The 15,578-nt window shown below is 44.1% G+C and overlaps 1 protein-coding gene across 2 annotated transcripts; it reads left to right on the top strand.

Moving 5' to 3' along the window:
* The first annotated feature begins 3,490 nt into the window (after positions 1-3,490).
* mymk (myomaker, myoblast fusion factor) lies at positions 3,491-6,362 on the top strand. Of its 2 annotated transcripts, XM_048979088.1 has the most exons (6): positions 3,491-3,746; positions 4,046-4,160; positions 4,419-4,567; positions 4,731-4,847; positions 5,048-5,188; positions 5,355-6,362. In XM_048979088.1, the coding sequence occupies exons 1-6, from the start codon at positions 3,612-3,614 to the stop codon at positions 5,484-5,486; spliced, it is 789 nt and encodes a 262-aa protein (XP_048835045.1). In that variant the 5' UTR covers positions 3,491-3,611; the 3' UTR covers positions 5,487-6,362. The 2 variants fall into 2 exon arrangements, with proteins under 2 accessions (XP_048835045.1, XP_048835054.1); XM_048979097.1 differs by having other exon boundaries at positions 5,048-5,486.
* The last annotated feature ends 9,216 nt before the right edge of the window (positions 6,363-15,578 follow it).

The raw sequence follows: 15,578 nt of genomic DNA, 5'->3' as shown, positions 1-15,578 counted from the left end.
TTTAGATGCAGACAGTTTGCCTGATATGAATTTTGCTCTTTGCGTCTCTCACACAAGTCTGGAGTGACACTTGAAGTTCAGGATGCCATTTCGTTAGAGGACGTTGCTGTATATTAGCACAAGAAAGTGTATTACACTCTCTAGTAAGCAAATATTCATTTATAGATATAGGAGAAAGTCTTCCATCCACAATATCACGTCAAAATAAGTTTACTTGTCATAAGTAAATAAAGTTTAAGTTTACCCAACTTAAACAATAACCGTTTTAAATGCTTAATCGTAGTATGTGATTTGTTTCTAATTGTCATTTATTCATTTCTATACTGTCAAACGTTTCATTCCTTAAGCTTGCATATTTGTCATCCTCATGCCACAAAACATGCAAAAATGGCTAAACTTTAGCAGGACTTTTCAGGTGAGGAGAGTTTCTTCTCTATTCCTTAACTACGAGTGTGGGGTTGCGTCAGGCCAGCCGCTGTTCTCCCTTGGCCGGGCTGCCTGCCTCTCAGCTGCCTTCGCTGAAGCTAAGCCATCATGAGATACACATCCCCTGGCGAGCTATTGGCCGAAGGCCCAGGCTCGATCCCAGCCAAACGTTGGCTGAGCAGGTGCCTGCTTACGTACCCTCCCAGGCACACAGACAAGCACAGATGCACACAATCACTGCAGTTCAAAGATCATCCGGTTTTATCCAAAGGATAATTACAAGTGTCTATTCTGATCGAAATGCAGGACATCCATCCCTTCATCCCTCCCTCCATTCATCCATTCATCCAAATTCTTAACCAGTATAGGGTTATAGGGAGCCTGGAACTTATCCTCAGAAACACAGCACACAAATCAAGGGACACAGTGCATGTAGGGCTTTCTGCCATACTATGGACTATTCACCAAATTGCATGTTTATAAGAAAATTGTAGTACCTTAAGGAAATCTGTACAACATGGGAAGAACATACAAACTGCATACAAACACGAGGTGGGATTTAAATCCCCAACCCTGGAGATATGAGACAACTGTGCTAGAGACCAAACCATTGTGCCAAGACATCCACCGAGCAAAGTCTAATGAAAGGTGTCCATCCATCTCAAAAACGACACTTACTTTTCACCAAGGGAAATTCACAATGATGGTTCAGCTGTAATACACAAGTGTGGTACCAGAGCATCTAGCAGAAGGCCATACAAACAGAGAATGCAAGGTAGACAAACTCACTCACACAGGGTGCCAGGGTTGCGTTCAAAGTAACAATAAGAACCACTGAGAGCCAAATCCTTCCTCAAGGCAGTATCATGCCAGAACTCAGGTTCTGAGTCACTCCTGCAAATCAGTAATTCCTCTTAATAAGTAGTCTTATGTTTAATATTCTGACTTGCATGAAATTTATCCAGAATAACCTGGACGAAATGTGCAAGCTCCACAGAAGTATGACGTCGATCATATTCCTGTATAACTTCTAACTTAGACTTTTTTTTCACATGTAACTGATTTGCGCATTTTCCGTGTCTAATTAGGTTCAGAGTTTATATTTTTATCTTGTCTAGTTAGGTTTAGGTTTAGCGTTAATATTTTTATAGCGTATATTTGTATTTATATATGCAAATTCTACGTGCCTTTTGTTCTATGTACTCTGTAAAACTGGAGCCATGTCATCTTGTCCCTCTGTACACTTTTATATAGCGGAGATGACAATAAAGTTCACTTTGACTTTGACTTGACTTGGAATAAATCTGAATTTCTTAACAGAATCTTTGCAGAATCTTTAACAGAATTTCATGTTTAAATGTTAATGAATCTGTATTATGATAGACAGCACCATCGTCCTAGTAAGCAACCAGCAGTGATGGGATACAGGAATCCTGAGAGATTAAGGAAGTTTCTTTCCAAATTCCCTTTCTTAGAGGCAAAGCATTTAGATCTTGTCAAGTCGTGTTCTTTGATGGATTTTTGACTAACTGACTGCTCTGTGTTCCGTTCATTTGGAACCTGCTTACTAATTCTCCTTAGACAGATACTGACTGGCAGACCTTAACAAGCACTTCTTAGTATCCTGAATTATGATAAGACCTGTTTGGTTTGCACTGAGAATTTGTTTTCACAAATTGGCCGTTTTCCTGTCCTACATCCTTTTTAAAGTTACTCTCCTTTATATGATGTCCTGGCTCAACCCCTGCTAATCTCGTTACGCACGGATGTGTCACTGAAGAAGAGCAGAGCAGATATATGCCGGCGCACTCTGTGCTCTGAGAGTGAATGGCTCCACATTCCACTGAAGTGCCATTATGTGACCTGTAACCCTGGGATCCCAGTTGCACTTCCCAGCAGAAAAACACTGATACTATAATGTTTTCATTTATTTCAGGGCCCCGTCCTACACATCAGTTTCTGAGTGCCGTAAAAAAAAACTGTTCCATGATTTTAAATATACATCTACTACATATGAAGACGTTCAACCCCCAAGTCAAAGTAAAAACCTTTCAGATAATAAATATTTATTAGACACAGGGAAAAATGTTCATATTTCAGACAGTATTCCACTACTTATTCAAGGTCTTTGGGAACACCTAGGGCAGGGGTGTCAGACTCCTGTCCTGGGGGGCCAGAGTCCTGCACATCTTTAGGTTTCCCCTCATTAAACCCCCCCGATTCAACTCCTTGTGCTAATTACCACACAGCTCTTTAGCTGAATCATTTGTGGTGGAACAGGGAAAGAATTAAGCTACACAGGGCTCCGGCCCCCCAGGACTGGAGTTTGACACCCCTGACCTAGAGAAAGCACAAGCTCCAAAAGATTTTGGGATGTAGGACTGAAAGTGAAGTTCTGAGGAGGGTTAGGGTGACAGTGCCACCCTTGGAATCCCCTTCCTATCCCACATGCTTTCTTTGTGTTCTACTGGCAGGTGGGGCAACTGGCCTGAGTGGGGCAACTGCAGCCTGCTGTCCCAGCCCTAGGCGAGGTCAGCACTCCAAATGCTGGTTTTAATCTAGGCAGTCCATTCCTCAGATGGGACCTCCAATCACGTCCTTCAGATGCCCACACACGGATATCCACACCATCTCTGGTTTTCTCCACGAACCATTCAGTTGTGCTCACTGACCATAAAGACATGACACACATACGTGCGACTGACGTGTGACTGTATAGCCCGTTCCCTCAAAACCAAAGTTCTGTGCACAAACAGCGAAGCAATGTGCGGCATGCAGTCTGCTGCCGGGTACTGTGCAGGAATGAGGGATGTGCTGTATGCAATGTGTTGCATGGGTACGTTTGAGGAATGAACACTGTGAAGCGTGGTGTAGATTCCTGGTGGCCCCAGTGGTCTCTCTCGCTCTCTCTCCATCACTCTTCCCGTCAAGCAGTTGTTCCCCTATGACGACACAGCACAGCTGAGGTCTCCTGTTCTCGCTGGACATTTAAAGTTTAAAGAGCCCCAGAAGACAGCTGTCAGGGCTGCCGCACTGACTCTGCTCTCCTTCCCAGTGCAGCTTTCTCATTCTCCCTTTCTCACCCATCCTGAGAGCTCGTGCTCCTTCGCTCTCTCTTAAAGCCGGATCTTCCGTCTGCGCCCCCCTCCGCCGGGCAGATTAGCACATTTCTCCACATCGCCAGGATGGGCTCCTTTATTGCCAAGATGCTGCTGCCCACCGTTAGCAGCCTTGTGCTCCTGCCAGCAGCCAGTGTGGCCACCAAGAGGGGCTTCCACATGGAGGCCATGGTCTATTTCTTCACCATGTTCTTTACAGCGGTAAGAATCCAGACTGTGAGTGTATGGTTGTGCATCACCATGTACGTGCATTAGTTTGGACATATACGCTAACGCTGAATTTATATGTTGGGATATATATATATATGTATTACATATATGATGGTACAGTAGATCTGTCTGTCTCAAGCTACTGTAACAATCGTAGATGTTGTGATATTGGATAAGTCACGCTTAAACTTTTTCACTACTTGTAAAAAACCATAAACAACATCATATCATGATGCATAAAATTAATTTTAATTGCAGCAGTTGAAATAATTCCCTCTGATTTGTCACAGACGTACCATGCATGTGACGGCCCCGGACTGTCCATCCTCTGTTTCATGCAGTACGAGATTCTGGAGTATTTCAGCATTTACGGCACCGCAATATCCATGTGGGTCACCCTGTTAGGTGAGGACAACTTAGAGGTATCACAGTCTGCATATTGGCAAGGCAATAGGCTCACGTTTCATCTGTTGTGCTGGGGCTTTTTAGTCATTCAGTGTTTTGACTAAGTCAGAAGGAAGTTATCAGGCTTTCATACCACTTCCTGATGTGTTGGACCAAGATAGATGAAGCTGGGTAGCTTCCCAGGCAGCTGGCCGATCGAGTGAGGAGATGATTTTGTCTTCCATGCTGAGAATCCCTCCTCGCTTTGTGTGTCTGTAGCATTAGGTGACTTTGATGAGCCCAAGCGCTCCACTCTGACCATGTTTGGGATTCTGACCACTGCTGTGAGGATCTACCAGGATCGCTGGGGCTACGGTGTCTACTCTGGACCAATAGGAACTGCAGTTTTGATGATAACAGTCAAATGGGTGAGTGTCACCTCATATCCCAGCATGTCAGTCATGTGATCTTCCGCTCAGCGAGAGAGATATGTTACACTTAGCTAACCCTTCTTCAAAGCTAGTCTCTACAGTGGTACGGTGTTCAGTCTTGGGTGTGTTTCTCACGACAAAGGTGTGTTCCCCTCCCTAGCTGCAAAAGATGAAGGAGAAGAAAGGACTGTACCCAGAAAAAAGTGTCTACACCCAGCAGGTGGGGCCGGGCTGCTGCTTTGGAGCTCTAGCGTTGATGCTACGCTTCTACTTTGAGGTACCGAGTTCTCTCTGTGCCCCTTCCTGGCCACCCCTTCTCAAGAGTTTTGGTGCACCTATTGAATAACATTAACATAGTACTGACATCACTTTTTGATTAACTTGTAATGTGGAGAATTGTCTGTCTATCTATCAATCTATCTGTCTGTCTTGATGATAATGCCTCATACAGAATGCTATCCATGTTCTTCCTTGCAGGAGTGGGACTATGCCTACGTCCACAGTTTCTACCACCTTTCCCTGGCCGTGTCCTTCGTCCTGCTGCTGCCCAAAACCAACCGGCTGGGGGGAACGGGTCGCAACGCTGCAAAGCTCAACTGCTACACCCTCTGCTGCTGTGTATGATGCCCTTTCTCGTTTAATACAAGCGGAGCTGTTAATGTGTTCTGCCCTCAGAAGCTACAGCCATTTTAACTGACAGGCACCACAAGCCGGCCTAGCTCATCCTCTAAGTGGGTACACTGGCCGCTAATGCTAACACACGCTCGCTCTCGTTTGACGTCAGGCGCCCCACCCCTCAACAAAGGACAAAGGCCGGACCGTCTGGAGGTGGCCCACCAAGCGGCCTTGGATGCGTGCCTGTAACCCTGTACCCCCGCTGCAGCGACCCCCAGCACCTGTTAAATTACAGGGGTAACGGGAAAGGGGGAAAAGAAGGGATTTAAAACAGATGGGTGTCAAGAGGTAAAAAGAAAAAGAACAGGAAGACTAAATCTTTGTGTGACTCTGTGACAACGCAGTTAACCCCTTTGTGCTTGGATTGTGATCACAGTGCACACACACACACACACACACACAAACACACACTCGTGCAAATGAATGGCTGAGGAACTCCAGAGAAAGCGACTGAGACAGAGAGAGCAAGAGAGAGACTCGCATAAACTGCTCTCAGCGCGCAAAACCCAGAGAATTTCCCTAAGTCCCGGTCTCCCGAGGGGCTTCGCCCATTTCCAGCTGTGGGGAGACCAAAGAACAACAAGTTACTAAAACACGCGGGGAGAAGGAATCTAGTGTGAAGGTTAGATAGTGAGACAAGCCAGTAAAACTGACTGGAACATTTAAGAGCGGAGAGGACAAGCAGACGTTTTATCTCCCCAAGTTGAATAAATTGTCTTTTAAATGGCCCCGCGGGGAAGCCTCTCTGGGCACTGTTCTCTCAGAGACAGGAACCACGCATTTAACTAAAAGTCAAAAAATGACAGGATTGTAAAAACGCATTTTACTCTTACTCCTCACTTTAAACATTGCGAGATGCCAAATATATTTTAGAAGGTGTCTCACACGTATTTGTGCAGCTGAACTGAGTCCAGCCACTGCGATGTAAACTGAGAATCCACTAATGGTTCTGGAGCAGTAAGCAGAGAACTTCGTTCCAATGAATGATGGATCCGCAGCTCAGCTACAGAGCTCCTTCTCTTGAAATTAGTATTTATTATTAGCAACCAGCCCATGTTTCTCATGTTTTCGCAATTTGTTCTATTTTTATAGCAACACACCAATGTATATACGTTTATTTATTACAAGAAAGTTGTGTATTTAATATAAAATGTTTTATACCTTTGATATGGCTTTGGAATAAAGATGGTATATGCCTCTTTGTATTCCCCATTTCCCTGAAATTCCTCATTTTCCGCATAACGATGTGTGGGTTCTCCGCCTTCTTGGTCCACCGGCTTCCCAGCCTCATTTTCTTCCCACTGCGGAAAACACTGTAACTTCATACCTCACATGCCACACACACGTAGAAGTGCGACCGGCTCCCCCACCCTATTAAATCTCACATATTCATAAATCAGGTCAGTGGTAAAATGTCTTGGTATTCTATGATCAAAAGCCAGTCAGAATTCCCCGAAAGTGAATAGCATAGTCTACTGAGAGTCACACGAAGACCCACTTTTTCTCCTGCACTAAACACTTGCTAAAGAGTGCAAACATGTGCTGCATGTCTTAGACAAAACAGTCTCCAGCCAATGGTGAATAAAGCCTTCATCCACAAAGGGCTTTTTGACTGGAGGCCAGGCTCTTAGGTCCTGTGCCTGAAGAAAGGTGTTTTTGTCTAGGGGAGAGTCTGGCCGCTCGTGTCTCTCTCCTGGCTGCGCTTCCCCTTCGCGGTAGGATGGAAACCTGAGACTTTTATTACGGCTGGTGTGAAGCACTTTTCAGCTCCTTTTACTTCTCGCCGTCTACCCCAGGCCGCTGTGCTCAGGGCTGCCATCTCACACGTGCACATGTAAACGCAGACATCTGAGACATCGATACGTGCCCCAGGACACCCAAATGATCTCTCAAACAAACGGCGATCCGCCGATTCACCCTAATCATTAACGCATGCACTCCCTTCATAACAACCACACAGGGACATAGTCCGTATGGTATGAAGTGCAGGATTTCGGTTCATCTGATGGCATAATCACAGCATGCAGACTACAGGGCATGCTGGGTGCACGATTCAGCTCATGGCGTCGACTGCATTGATTGAACCATCAGAATGAGGCTTTTTTGCTGTGCCCTTCAAACATGCTCTCTGGAAGATTTGGACTTTAGGATACAATTTAGCAGGCCACCAAAAAAGGCATGTTACTTACACACCATGGAGAGTGTCAATCAGTGGTTAGAATACGACTCATTCTCTAGGGGACAGAAAGCGTTCCGGTGCCAGCTACCAGCTGCCAAGTGCACAGGGTACAACCCTCGAGCCTCTCAGCTGCTACTGTAGCAGCTGTGAAGCACAAAGCTGGTTCTGTCTGAAAGCTGGACCCCCCCCCCCCCCCAGCCAAAGCCCTTCCCTGTCAATGCACCTGAATAGGCCAAATATGGATCTGGTTTATAATTAGGGATTTGGTTTTTCAAAGACGTGCAACTAATTTAAAATGTACCAGGCAATCAACACAGCTAAATCAACGCATCTTGACATCAAGCTCTTGATGGCAAGTCCTTCCTTGGGTTTGCAGACGGTTCATTACCCTGGTATACCGATGCGAAACGGTGTTTTACAAATGAGCTGCTTCTAAATGTGTTACCAAGGGACGTAAATACTACCACAGAGTGATAGAAAATCACACCTAGTGGCTGACAGTCCCATGTGCTCCGGGTGGGATGGCGAACGGAACCACCAGGATGGGGAGAAAGAATGGGGGCACTGTTTGGATGATCTGTTTCACAAATCAAATACAGAGAGAAATGGGTGGATGCAATTACAGTACTCCGCAGCCAGGCTCACAACGTCCTCTCCACCTAAAATTAATAGCATCAAAGATTAATAAGAAATTGATTAGGGATGATCTCAAATATCGGGTATCCTGTGAATATCATAACAGAATACTGAAAGAACACAACAATGCTACTGAACACATCAACTGAATGAACAATACCAGCAATATACACGCAAAGTTTTCTGTCTGCATCAGGAATTCTCTCAGGCTTAATGAAAGAATGGATTAGTGATTAATATAAAAGGATTAAAGATTCCTGCGATGGCTTGGTGCCCCGTCCTGGGTTATTCCCTGCCTTGTGCCCGGAGCCTGTGGGATAAGCACCAGACTCCCGCAACCTTGCATAGGACAAGTGAATATAGAAAATGGATGGATGAATGGATGGATGGATGGATGGATGATTAATGGAGTGATTAAATTAAATTGTTCTAGGTAAAATTCTCCTTTAAACATGCATTGTAAACGTTATTTAAAAGAAAAAAAACTGCAAGAATACAGGATAAAAGGTGACATATGTGTGATAGGACATGCAATCCAAAGGTTCAATTCACTGCAAGGCCCCACTGTAACTACTGAAACGCTCCAGCAAGATCTCTATAAATGATAAAAATGTAGATTGGCATGGAGAGAACCATCAACTAACCAGCTCGATTCTAATTAAGGAAACTAGGCTTCATTATTTTATAATGATTAACTGTCTTTATAATAAAATAAAAGTAAATGTGGGAGCCTGAATCTGACTGAGAATCAGCTTTGGCACTTACTACTAGAGCCACAAAACTTCCTGACGGACATGGTCAGGTGTGATCTTGAGACGGAAAAATTCATAGAATCGAATTTTCCCCAGGAAGCCATGTTACTTTACAGTGTAAGTTATCTTTCTGTTTCATGCTTGGAGTAGAATCCACTTTGTCCCTTCAGAATTACAGACCAAAAACTTAAACCACACCCCCTCATCCACTTTCTGCACAATCCTGACCGCAAACACAGCCCGCCAAACACAAGGTGCTAGTTTCCTTATTATGGTATGTGGCAGTGTTACATAGATGCTGGGTGCCATTTCCCTGGAAAAACCTCAGGCCTGATCCAAGGCCCCAATACAGTAGAATTGTTTTCAGTCTCTTTATGTGGGTCCTGCTTGGAAAATTCTTTGCATTAAACCCTTACAAGGCTGACTTTGCCATTGATGATGAGTACTATGCTCCAAGAAGCCAATCTCCAATGATCATTAAAGGAAACAATTTCGGGCAGATTATGATAAAAAAAATTGTTTAATTTCTCCTTTGACCCAAATAAATTCAGAACTGAAGAAAAAAATGTAATAACATCAGTGTAAAATAATTACAAGATCTAACCCTGCATTGTGATTTGGAAAGTTATATTCCAAACCTGCTGTTATTCATATGCAGGTTCCGTTTTTAATTATTTTAAATTATAGAATTATTTTAATTACTAGAACAAATGATCCCACCACTTAGCAACAGCAATATACAAGATTACAGTTTCATCAATCATGTCCAGCTGTAGCTGGAAAATACAATTTAATATATTTGAGTGAATGTCTGTCAAGGAATGGATGGACTAGCTTAGAGTTACACTGACATTGGTAGGGCTCCTTCTCAGCTTCTTAAGACAATGCATTTAAATATTCGGTCTTCTAGCTCCCCCTAGTGACCCTTTCGGATGCTATGCATCCCCCTCCCTAAAGCAAACACACGCTAAGAGGCGAAGGATACAAGAGGTGGCAAAGACGGAATGCCAATAATGCATGGATAAGAATGACATAAAACTGAAGACTCAAAAACTCAATTCAAATAGACATGTTTTTATGCAAATCTTCATTGCTGTGTAGCCCTGCATCTCTCATAAAGTTTACGACTGAATTTTACAATCTTCCAGCCTTTGACCCCCCGAACAGAGAGCACTGTATTACTAAGCTTGTGGAGAGCCGTCTGCTCCAAAGACCAAAGGCGTCAAAAAAACAAAAAAAAAAACTGGACTATTTTCCCTTTTTCTTGAAAAATAAGTACCAGGAAAGAGACCTTCGATGCCAGTTTAAATGTGCGCAGCTGCTGTTGTTCAATTGCTCAGTGTTGCTTAGTGGACATGAACCAGACCTCATCCACGAAAAGTCTGCTAACTCATATATAACTCACAGAGGAACCTACAGTGGACAAGCATATGTTAAGTGCATCGTTTTTGATCGGTAAAACTGTTTCCTTTTTGCGGCTTCTGCATACCCTAGAGGCGACACGTGTAAAAGTGCTTTCCAGGCTTGTGGGAGGTAGACAGCTGAGGTCTGCAGTTTTGTGTAGCCTACTTGAGATGGCCATGGAGGAATTCAGCTGGAGGGCCTTCAGTGTTCCTCTCTGTCTTTCAGGCTGTCTTGCGCAGATTGAGCTGTTCCTTCAACCCGTTCACTTTTAGAGAACACGTGCATAAAGTCACGTTCATTTTATAGAGGCAATCCATGGAATCGCCAGCATCATCGATAATTGAGAGGCACTGCTGAGGAACCAGTAGGATCACCCACAGACAGGCAAACTCACTTTACCCAAAACCCTCTAAAAAACAATGCGTGCTACTGAAACATAAGCAGGAGAGCTGAAAGCAAAAACCTCGCTCCGATTGGCCCCAAACCTCTTCCAGCGGTTCGGCCACCGCCCCAGGCTGAGCTCTGGCACTTCCTGTCACACAAAGGCAATGGGGCCCAGGTAGAGAACATCACATGAACCCGTACATGAATCATTTTAAGGTCACCATACGACCATACGGCCACACCCACCACATGTCTGCGTCTGCTTTGAATGAAATAGCACACGCCCTGTGGGACGCATCCACTGTGGCTATAAAATGTCTTCTACATGAGAATGAACGGTCTAGCAGGCAGCTGGGAGGGAGCAAAAACGTGGACCGGCTAGGGGTCCCCAAGGACCGGATTGGGAAATACTCCTCTAGATGCCACATTGACCTTATGGGTAAAAAGAATATCCATGTCCCGATTCCATGTCATGAATATACAAATATGACCACATGAAAAGAGGCAGCAATGATACTGCTGATGTATTAGATAAACCTACAGCGGAAACAGATGCCAATCATCTTACACAGCAGCCTAAACTTAAACCTCTTACTGGGATCTAAGAAGGTGTATTGTGATTGGAAAAGCATGCGCTTCTTACACACGAAGCAGAGAACGTTTAATTTGCCTCTTAAACTGTATGGCAAATGGAGAGGCCTACATTTATGAGGTCTGGTTTGTCAAATCACTTGATATACTGTATGTATGTTAATCTTGCAACCACTTATTGTGAACAGAGTAGCAGGGGGTCTGGGGGCCTGTCTGGGGTACAAGACCTTGGATGGGATATTCATACATTTCAAAAGTGAAATTTTAGTTAAAATACTAGTGGCATGTATGAGTGGCACCACTCTCTGGTCTTAATAGCTGTGCAGGCACCGCGTAGTGTGGATCACATACGCAAAACGCACAAGCAAAGCCAGACGCTGTGGCCCCCATTGATCTGCTTCCTCAGCCGGCTGGTAATCAGCCAAAGCAAACTGCCACTTGGCCTGCATGAGGAGGCAGTCTGGAGGAGAGACGCCCGCGGTGCGTTCATAGGTGACGGGGCTCTGAGTGTGTGTCAGCGTGACATCTTAAATTAACAAGACTCAGGCAATTTCAAAGCCGATACAGACAAATTACTAAGCATACAGCCTTTACCGTTTATCTTTTTGGGTTAAGCTGTTTCTTGATTAAACTGTTGGTCTATTCTTTTGACTTTTTAAGTACGTTTACCATGTTGCATGGAATATAGCACAAAAAGCCTCAGCACAAATGCACTTTATGCACCAAGAGGACACACCTTTTCCTCTCTGTCACGTCCCAATCGTGTTGCTCCTCCTGTGTGCCACGCCCCCTCGTTAACCTCTTGTGGAATCCCCCTGCAACCAGCTGTTCCTAGTGTTGTCTAATTGAGTCTGTGTATTTAATTGCTTCCCTGTTGGTCTTTCCAGAGTCCTGTCATTAGCGTCATTACGTGGTTTGCCTTGTGTTCTGTATCGGTTTCGCTAATAAATCCCTCGTTCCCCGATCCTTTGGCTCCTTCTCCTGCTTACCGGGTCCATGCTCACCGAACGGTCTGATACTAACCTGTGTGATGGGTCGGCTCTCCTCTGATTTGCACCATTTAGGGACCTGTCTGCCTCTGATTGTTTTAGGCTGAATTTGAAATGAGATGGACCTCCTGAACTCTGACTCTGCCCAATCAATGTAGTCCACCAGCGACAATCAATACAATAAAAATAAACAATGGTAGTTCATGGAGTGTTTCACAAGCAAAGTAGTAGCTTTAAATCTAATGTAAGTGATTGAATGGGATGTTGGAAATGACATTCAAACCTGAGCAGCTTCTGCTCACCTCCTCTGTCAATATACAGGCTGTTCATCGTGGCTGTGTTTCTGCAGGATGCTCTGAGATGCGGTTAACAGCAACGTCAGTGTAGGTGCACATCCATGCTACGTGATGCAACTACAGCTGTCTACGGCCTCGTTACATTTAGTCACCAGTAGCTTCAGAGCAGGATTCCCCCAGAGAGTCTGCTACGCAGAGACTATGAAACAGAAGACATGACAAGGCAAGACAGGATCTCACACCAGGGAAATTTACTTGCTACAACAGCCTAAAATAGAATAGACAAACCAAAACATACTATAACAAAACATAAATAAGAAAGAAAATTATGCACACAATTACACATATGACATGGGCAGTGGCATCGTTGAATGATACATATAAAGATATTGTACCAAGTGGATATAAATATACAAGATATAGTAGATATTGCCCAGTGTAAGAACAATCATATATGGTGGACAGTCAGTAAGGGAATTGCACGTGGGTAATTGCAGAGATGAATGACACATACACATATTGGATATAAATATACAAGTTACTATATATATAGTGTGTTGACAGGATGACAGGAATAATAGGAAATTTTAGCTGTAGCAATATCTGTCATTATTTATGGCAATGTATTCCTGCTACCATGACAAAAATAAAATTTGCTCACTTCTTTTTTATAATGAGAAACATAACTATAACTTCCGGGATAGGCTCCGGCCCCCCCGCGACCCAGTAGGATAAGCGGTTTGGAAAATTGATGGATGGATGTATTATAACTAGGTCATTTCATATGTCGTTATAACAAGATAATCGTCATGTTTTAATTTTATATTTTCATGTTATAATGAGGGGCGGCATGGTGGTGCACTGTTAGCACTGTTGCCTCACGCCTCTGGGACCCGGGTTCGAGTCTCCGCCTGGGTCACATGTGTGTGGAGTTTGCATGTTCTCCCCATGTCGTCGTGGGGTTTCCTCCGGGTACTCTGGTTTCCCCCCACAGTCCAAAGACATGCTGAGGCTCACTGGAGTTGCTAAATTGCCCATAGGTGTGCATGTGTGAGTGAATGGTGTGTGAGTGTGCCCTGCAATGGGCTGGCCCCCCGTCCTGGGTTGTTCCCTGCCTCGTGCCCATTGCTTCCGGGATAGGCTCCAGACCCCCCGCAACCCAGTAGGATAAGCGGTTTGGAAAATGGATGGATGGATGTTATAATGAGAAAATCACGTTATAACGATAACCTGAGCAAATTTTTTTTCCATGGTAGTAAGAATACTGTGAGAAATTGTTATGTGTGCTTTAAACACAATCTTATTCTGAGGAAAAGCCACACAAAGACAGACAGCCCTGGACATTATCGGGAGTGCTTGCGTGTCCTCATGCAAACAGGCAGCATCCTCCTTACTCAGGACTGATTTTTGCCAGACTGACTGAAAGTGCGCCTACAGGAGCTGGAAGCACCAGTGCCCCCCCCCCCCCCCCCGCTTCCTTTAGAAGGTTGGGTGGAGAGCAGGGCTGTGTGAACAGAACAGCTAAGATGGGGTAACACATGGCAGAGGGGCAGTCCAACCACAGCCAGTCAGCGTAACAGGAAAGCGGTATATATATGTACGTATGTGTATATAAATGTACACATGGCCCCCATCCTGGGTTGTTCCCTGCCTCGTGCCCATTGCTTCCGGGATCGGCTCCGGACCCCCCGCGACCCAGTAGGATAGGCAGTTTGGAAAATGGATGGATGGATGGATTTTACTCCAGTCAGATCCATATCCCTTATGTCAATTACGTCAAAAAACATCACCAACATGTTCATATCTAATAAGAGCAGTGCGACGATGGTACTACAGGCGAAAGTACCATTGGGGGCAGCGTGTGGCTCAGTGGGCAAAGCCTGTGTGCCTGTAATCAGAAAGTCACAGGTTCAGCCTCAGCCTGTGGGTCCTTGAGCAAGGCCCTTAACCCCCAGCTCCCTGGGCGCCGCTACAGGTGGCAGCCCTTCACAGACAACTTCCTCTATGAAAAAAGAGCAAGCTGTGGGAGGCGTAAAGACAATTTCCCTACGGGGATCAATAAAAGTGTCAATTATTATTATTAAATGTCCCTGCAAGGATTGGTGCCGAGAGCAGTATTATAAGGAACAGGGTGAATGATAATTACCTGCACCTAATCCCTAACAATAAAGAAGTCCAGCAGGAAATAACATCATCTGTAATGTTCTGTTTTTATCGTTTAATTCTTAGGGCTTAAATTTTGGGTTCACTAAAACACCTAAGATAGGAGATGTAATTTTATAATACAGATCTGTTGTTCAGTTCTGATCTTAACTTCTCACTTAGCTTAAACTTCATGTAGCCCTAAAGTCACTCACAATAGCAAGCTTAACTCTAACCAAAATCCTATTGCCATCCCTAACCCCGATGTCAATCATACGCCTAACTACAAACTTAATCTTGAAGCCAAAAAAAGTTACTGTAATGTTAACACTAATCTAAGTGCCGTACACAAATCCCAATGCTAACCTTAACCTTAACATGATCCTAACTCCAACCATATTCCTAATCTTATGACTAATGCAATCCGCAACCTCAGCGTTAACCATAATAACTGTTACATTATCCCTATTCTAACCCTAAGAGATCCGCTAACCCTAAATGCCTACGCGAAATGTAGGGTTTGCAAGTTCTACCCACATTGCTCTCTGGTGTACTGTCCTGGAAGATACATGTAAAGAAAGGTCTTAATTACAGGTAATTCAATAAAACTGTAGAATGAAATTTAAGATATAACTGATAAGTGTCTTTATGGTACCCATGAATAAATTAAAGTACTTAAAAAGAACTGTTTTCTCCAATTTCATCTTAAATAAAAAGGAACCGCACAAAATATATACTTAAAAATGGCAGTTAAATAATTCTAACATGAGATATACTGTGTAGTATGAAGTGGTTTATGACTGAAGTGTAACAATGTGCCAGGTATGAATCTCTTGAACATTAAGACAAGCGAAAAATATTGTGGCACCACCGATATATACAATTTGTGTGTCTGTGTATTAGCGTTCTAATTATTAAGGATTGAAACCGTTTAATGGTTCACCGCAGGATGCGTGTTTC

This window comes from Brienomyrus brachyistius, chromosome 2, assembly GCF_023856365.1.
Source record: "Brienomyrus brachyistius isolate T26 chromosome 2, BBRACH_0.4, whole genome shotgun sequence".
NCBI classification, from domain to species: Eukaryota; Metazoa; Chordata; class Actinopteri; order Osteoglossiformes; family Mormyridae; genus Brienomyrus; species Brienomyrus brachyistius.
This window is presented reverse-complemented; position numbering and strand designations above follow the sequence as displayed.

Bases quoted from the DNA above. Each gene is read 5' to 3' on its own strand.
- mymk (XM_048979088.1), top strand. From the start codon at position 3,612: ATGGGCTCCTTTATTGCCAAGATGCTGCTGCCCACCGTTAGCAGCCTT. The intron at 3,747-4,045 runs GTAAGAATCCAG...GATTTGTCACAG, and splicing joins TCACCATGTTCTTTACAGCG to ACGTACCATGCATGTGACGG. The intron at 5,189-5,354 runs GTATGATGCCCT...GTTTGACGTCAG, and splicing joins GCTACACCCTCTGCTGCTGT to GCGCCCCACCCCTCAACAAA.